Here is a 7,385-nt window from a genome sequence, read left to right on the forward strand (position 1 = left end):
TTGTTTTAAAGTGTCTTTGTCACAAATGAGGTGAACTCTTATCCGTTGGTTAAGAGATTTTTCAAAGGAATAATGGCTTTGAAACCGCATCGTCTTCGCTAGGAGTACGTTTGGGATCCTACCCCGGTAATCAAGCATTTAGCCGTTTTATACCTGCTCAAGGATCTTTCTTTACTTAAATGTAAAATTTGTGGAATAAATGCTTTTATACGCTGTGCATGTTATGGTGAATATTTCTGTTTTAAACATTTTTATGAAGAATACCATTATTGTACTAATTATAATCCGTAATTTTTAGCATATCTACCGTTTTACACTTGAATATTTCATACAATGTATAATTATGAAACGCATGTACAAACAGTGAATGTAAACGTTTCAAGTACGTACAAATAATCTGTTCAAATAAATAAAAAACAATGTAAATTTATAGAAAATTATAATTTAAACATTGTTACATTTTTATACAAATTTCCTCATTAATATTTTAAGAGTCAAGAATCAGAAACGTCAGCATCAAGTTAATCGAAAAGTTTGATAAGGTGATCGACATAACCTGACTCCGTTTCATTTTTGTTGTTATTTCTCGTCATTCAACAGATCATGCAAAGTTCACATTTATTTTCAATTCCATAATCAATCACTCGTATTGAAGCACGAACAAAAAAGTTTTATATTCAAGATGAATTACTGCACACAAAGTTTCACAATGTTGAATATCTAAAGATTCTCTAACTACTTTTGGTAGAAATATTATTATTATTAAGCGTATTATCCTGATTAAATCGTTCTTATAATAAGAAGCTTTACGCATATAGAGTAATAAATGAATTAAAAATTTTTAAGTTGCGACTCAAAAATAATTTTTACGAAAATAAAGTATTTTCATATGTAGAGGTTTTTCACTTTTGTTAAGTTTTCTGAAAAATTAGAGACAGGCTTGCTTTTGTTTCGTCGCAGTACGCGCCTAGTCTCAATCCGTCTATTTATTATAAGACCACGTTGCAGACCGGGTTTCACTTTTCCTAGAGCACTTGAACGTGCTTTATCTTGCCAAATCTAAAACTAATATTCAGCTCGATTCTTTGAGAACTTGGGCCGTCCCCGAAACTGGACTCGTTAAAAAACAATTCGAACAAAGAACCCTGCTTAACAACCACGGTCTGCTCGCGCCTCTTTGGAACGCCCGGAGTCAATTCGCCTGCAACCGAGTGGGATGGGCCACACCACCACTCTATTTACAGAGGTTCATAGATTACTCATTTCTTTGTGAATAGAGTAAGATAAGCCACACCTCTAGGTCCACAACGTCTCGGTAGCTTTCAGCGGCGCGTTCTTACTCGCACGGGGGATGTCAAATCTTTACATGTTATTTTCTCGGTTATTAACGCCTAACTTACAAAACCGTATAGGACTTTTCTACTTATTTTCGGAATCCCAACCTACAACTAAGAACTTTTTTACATCAACTGGGACACTCTGTATAAACTGAACAAAACTTTTACTTAAAATGTGTCTGTGTGCTGTACAATCTCACAAGAAGAAGTAATAAAATCAGTAAAGAAAAAACGCGGAAGAGCATCGCTAAAGGAATTAACGAAACCGTTGTCAAGGAGGAACACTCGTGCCATCTAGTTATGAAACCCATGCTTAAGGGCGACATTTATGATTAACTTAACACACTTGATCTCACTTGGCTTGTTTCCCCTTTGTCTCGCATTTCCCACATTTTTATTTTGTTTTTAATAAATTTGCAATTCTGGTCTTCTATTTTGACTGCATCAATTAAGTCACTGATATAGTTTAGTGAATCCGGTAATGTGTGAAATAAATAATTTATTTTTTCTTTTTCTGTGACAATAATTCCGGAATTTTTTAATTCATTAATAAATTTCTCACAGTCTGAGAAGAAAGTACTCGTGTCTTTGTAATTTTTTAATTTAATCTTTCTAATCGATTTTTTATACATATTTGCAGAGCCATTGCTTCTCTTCAATACATTGTATCGAACTTTTTAATTATATTATATGTCGATTCTTTATTTGCCACAAATTTCAATAGTTTATTTGAAATTGTACTGTATGTGTAATTTATTGCTCTTAAATTACTCTCGGCCTATGCTGTTGCTGTATCCGTCTATCACGCAGTCTTTCACGCGTCGTTACTTCGTTGCATTTTTTTATTTTTAAAAACAATTACGTCTTCTTCTTCCAGATGTTATAATCACGTCCGTTGAATATTTAAATCTTTATTTCTTCTGCCATTTCATAATCTTCTGGTAAAACATTTTCTTCTGGTAAGACACTTTCTTCCGACAATGATTTGTTTAACAGGCTCTTTTTCCAAAAATATTTTGGTGACTCTTCTTCCTTATTCACTTACTTTGGGTTCAGAAAGGTAGCTTTAACCATGTTTAGGAACCGAATTGACGCGATAATTCCGCGAATTCGCGCTGCTTTTCCGCGAAGAAAAGCACGGTCCCTTTTTTTGTGAGCGCGCAAGAAATAGTCGCGAATTGAGAGTCAGGAGATGAATGAACCAGAGTCTAATTTTGAACGAACACAATCTATTTACAACGAGTATCTATTTACAGTGGTTTTTTTCTTTATTCGATACGCGACGGTTTTCGCGTATAATTCTCTTCGCTGCAGGCGACAGTCGAAGGTAGAAACGAAGTTTTAACGAGATCTACGCAGGCGACGATTTGTCTCGATTCTCCGCGTGTGCTCAAGATACTGACAACGCCGTCGATCGAACGGAAAATTCTTCCCGTTCGAGGGACCTCCCGTTTGCCGGCTTTTCCAGGGTCGGTCGCCAGATCGCTCCGTTTTGGCAACAAGATTTTCGCCAAAACCGGAGCGATCCGGTAATAACCCGACCAAGGGCAGCCGAAGCGAACTAAACATCTCGCTCAGCAGTAGATGTACATAGGCCGGTTCTGGACCAATTCGTGTTAGTGTGTCCGTGTGACCTAGGGCGAGGGGTAATGACGTCACGCGGGGAGGGGTGTTTTTCCAGGAATCGCTCCTTTGTCTGCGATTCTCGGAATCGATTGTTTATAAATATAACAATAACATAAAAGTTATGAAATTTGATATTTTAATTACGTAATATGATATTTTAATTACGTAATTTGATATTTTTAAAAATAAATAAGTGCGTTATCGCGCCGCGGTATTTTCCTGCGGCATCGCGAATTTCAAAGGGTTGGCATTTTTTCAAAAGGGAAAGGGGGGTGTCTTATTTTTACAGGGGGTAAAGGGGTGGGGGTGGGTGTTGGGGGTGATCACGCGAGTCTTAGTCATGGCGTCGGCGGCGGCGAGCGGCGGGGCGGCGGCGGATCGCAAAGGATCGCGCGCCCATCGTTCCGTCTCGCTCGCACCCGTTCGCGCCGCCTATCGTTCCCTCTCGCTCGCTCTCGTTCACGCGTTCGTCACCATCGACTACGACTCGCTCGCACCCGTTCGCGCCGCCTATCGTTCCCTCTCGCTCGCTCTCGTTCACGCGTTCGTCACCATCGACTACGACTCGCTCGCACCCGTTCGCGCCGCCTATTGTTTATAAACAATTTAGTACACGCTCATACTATTCGAATGCGGGTGACGCTGCACGTACACCCCCGGCTAATCGCTCCTCCTTATTATCTGGTTTCTCTCTCACTCAGATACGTATGTTGCATACGAACGAGGGCGGACTCACAATTATAATAAAATGAAGGATGGAATAGAAGCGATTAAAAATGATACGTGCCGATTACAAAATTATATATTTATTTTATGAATATGCGTTAAAATATATTACCCATTTTTCACGCGAGTCTTAGTCAAGGCGTCGGCGGCGAGCGGCGGGCGGCGGATCGCAAAGGATCGCGCGCCCATCGTTGCCTTTCGCTCGCACTTGTTCGCGCCGCCTATCGTTCCCTCTCGTTCTCGTTCACGCGTTTGTCACCATCGACTACGACTCGTAGTTTTCATGCGTAGTATGCCGCTTTGAAATATAATATTTAAACAAAAGTTGACACTATGAGGATGCACAACTGTCGGCTCGAGTGTATTTTCCTCTTCTTATTATTCTTACGATAAGAAAAAATTTTAATAGGTTCGCTAATGTCGTGTTTATCAATCGCTCATGTCGTGTTTATCAATCGCTCATGTGGTATTGATTCCTTGCCCAAGACAATCATCGAAGAGCTGTGCGATTCATGTAATCCGTAAATGGGTAAGTATAAAGATAAATAAAATAAAAATATTTTTATTCGTACGAATAGTAGCCGTAAAATTTTAATATTACAGAAGGACAATTTTGCGTAAAGCCAACGTCACCGGCGTCTTCATTGCAATCATCATCATCATCGTCGTCGTCGTCGTCGTCGTCGTCATCGTTGCTCGCATTATATCGATTGTATAAGATAATATCGTTAAAATATAAAATTGTATTTTCTCGTTCAAGTGCCATTCGCGCTCTCGCTCACACCCTTTCACGCTCTCACTCGCATTCTTTAGTTATCGTTTGCAGATGCGTAACATGCTATCGCTAGATTCTTTTCTATATACCCGTGTGGTCAAAAAATCTTTTGCGTTTGTATGGGCTTCAAACGTTGTAAAAAATCTTTTGCGTTTTCTCTTGGTCAAGTGTCGTTCATGCTTTTCTAGTAATCGTTTCAAGATGCCTTCGTTAGATATGAACGATTCTTTCTACACGCCTATGCGACAAAAATCTTTGGCGTCTGGAATCTTTTGTATCATGTTTCGTTTTCGTTGGCCCGGCGTCTATTTTCTTTGTTTATTGATGAGAACGACGACGACGACGACGACGACGACGACGACGATGTGACCATGCCTCACTCTCAGTCTCGCATCTGTACGTGCAGGAGCTCTTTTTCAAAAGACAGTCAAGAAAAGTGAAAAAAACTTTTAGTAAAAATGGCATATTTTGGGGAACCAGGTATGTATTATAATAGAATTTATAATACAATTTAGAAAAATAATTTAATCTGTTATAAAATAATATATAATATGTATTTTTATGTTTTTAGCTCAAAAACAACAACTCTGCCGCGACTTCCAGCGAGGAGCCTGCTCGAATAGTTATTGCGCGTTTGTGCACCCTTACAGGTATTGCTTCAATTACCAAAATAAGAAGTGCACAAACGCGCAATGCAGATTCCTGCATGTAACGAGTGTGGAGCAGGCTCGTTACGAGGCCACCGGATTGACGTCAGCGAAATTACGCTACGAAGTTGGACGCACCCTGCAGAATTCCATCATCTGCGGGGACTACAAGGCCGGCAGGTGCAACAGGACGGACTGCCAACGTCGGCATATCGGGCACGACGAAAAACTAGAGTGCATAGTGTGCTGCGGCGAAATTGTGTTAGACACGTTCGGGGCGTCCAGTTGCGGGCACGTGTATTGCTACACGTGTGCCCTAAAGTGCCAAGGCCCCCCGCGTCCGTACACTATGCTTACGGTTGTGTGCCCGGTATGCCGATCCGTCGCCAGCTATGAGCAGTTGCATTAGCTTATGTTGTTTTTGCGTATATTGTATTTTTTTTTTGCTTATGTTGTTTTACTTATGTTGTTTTGCTTCTGTCGTTTTTGCGTTGAGTGTATGTAATGTAATTTTAAAGGTATTTTTAATGTAATTTTTAATGTAATTTTTAATGTAATTTTTAATGTAATTTTATGTTTTTTTTATGATTATGTTTTTTTTTATACTTGTATTATTTTTAATGTAATTTTTAATTTAATTGAATTTTTTATGTTTGTATGATAATTTTTTTGGTATTAAATAAGATAGAAAATATTATATTAAAACATATTTTATTTCTTATGTATTTTTAATTATTAAAAAACTTACAACTAATAAACTTGTTCAATTACTTAAAAATATACAAAAATGAATATAATATAAAATATAAAAATGAATATAATATAAAATATAAAAATGAATATATAAAAAAGAATACAAAGAATACAAGGAATACAAAATAATAAAAATAAAATATTAAATAAAACTTAACCTAAACTTATAAACTAAAGGTGTATTAAGAAAAATAAAAATGAAAAATGAAAAAATATACAAAAAATGAATATAATATAAAATATAAAAATGAATATATAAAAAAGAATACAAATACAAAAAATAATAAAAATAAAACTTAAACTTAACTTAACCTAAACTTATAAATTAATTTTGGAGTCCTTAGTCAGTGTCTGAAACAAAAAAAGAAATTATTAACAGGGTATAAAATAAAATGTATTTAAATAATTAAAATTTATTTCAAATATACTTACATAGATTGATCTGCACCTTCCACTGTTTGCACACCGTGCAGAGATGTTTGGGCACTTGGCCCTGCATGGCAAATGGTATCACTTTTATGCACGGTGTGCAAAAGGAGTGACCGCAAATTAGGGCCTGGATCCCTTTGAAATGCTGCACTTGACAGAAGTTGCATCTCGGCGTGTTATCCTCTGTAAATTTTAAAAATATAAATTAAAAAAAAAAAAAAAAAAAAAAAAAAAAAAATTAAATAAAAAAAAACTTACTGGGAAATGTTCCATTCTCGCAAGAGAGGCACTCCCACATGCACTCTCCGAGTAAAGTCGTTGTGCACGTGTGAGGCCTCTGATCCGGCGGGTACGTTTCGCGTAACAGGTACGCTAGGCGTTTTAGTTCGCAAAACGCCGTTTCCGTCATCGGCCGCACATGATGATTAATTTCATCCACCTCATCCTGGTTGAGGTGGACGAATTTGCACGTCGTTCCTGACAGGCACACCGACTTTGTACACCGCCGGACCTCGTGGAACATCTTGCAGTCACTCCTGGCGCAGATCTTCATCAAATAATCTCTGCAACTCATTTTTTAAGTAGGATGTTGCAAAAATTTTTTTGTTTTAATTTAAAACAGGTCTTGCCAAAAACAATACAAGCAAAAACGACAACAGCAAAAACGACAACAGCAATAATAAAAAACAACACAAGCAATAATAAAAACAACAGAAGCAATAAAAACAATACTAGCAATTTTAAGATGTGTACTCCTCGACTGGCGAGCGACCGACTGACGAGCGACCGACTGAAAATCACGTGCTGCGTTTCTATCCGCTTCCATATGTGTGTTCGTAAATGCACAATGAATGATGCTTAAAGAAGCGGATATACGAACGGACTTAAGGCCCTTTCGGTGTAATTCATTCAGCCGGCGTATCGATCCACATGATGAAATTTCTTGCAATACCCAGGTGTATGAATAAAGTTGACATATCTACCGGGTCCACATTTTCTGTTTGCCCGACTCTAATTAACGAAACAAGAGCCGCATCGCCAGAGAGAATATCATTGACGGTAATCCACCCCCGCGCTTTTTCCATGATAATT

The 7,385-nt window shown here is 37.9% G+C and overlaps 1 protein-coding gene across 1 annotated transcript; it reads left to right on the forward strand.

The window, feature by feature from the left end:
• The first annotated feature begins 4,922 nt into the window (after positions 1 to 4,922).
• LOC139102104 (zinc finger CCCH domain-containing protein 10-like) lies at positions 4,923 to 5,520 on the forward strand. The gene is made up of 2 exons (XM_070655774.1): positions 4,923 to 4,944; positions 5,036 to 5,520. Exons 1-2 carry the CDS (start codon positions 4,923 to 4,925, stop codon positions 5,518 to 5,520), a joined length of 507 nt encoding a protein of 168 aa, XP_070511875.1.
• The last annotated feature ends 1,865 nt before the right edge of the window (positions 5,521 to 7,385 follow it).

Source organism: Cardiocondyla obscurior, linkage group LG04 (genome assembly GCF_019399895.1).
Source record: "Cardiocondyla obscurior isolate alpha-2009 linkage group LG04, Cobs3.1, whole genome shotgun sequence".
NCBI lineage: Eukaryota > Metazoa > Arthropoda > Insecta > Hymenoptera > Formicidae > Cardiocondyla > Cardiocondyla obscurior.

Excerpts from the sequence above, each read along its gene's own strand:
- LOC139102104 (XM_070655774.1), top strand. The coding sequence starts at position 4,923 with ATGGCATATTTTGGGGAACCAG. Across the intron at positions 4,945-5,035 it reads GGCATATTTTGGGGAACCAG|CTCAAAAACAACAACTCTGC; the intron begins GTATGTATTATA and ends TTATGTTTTTAG.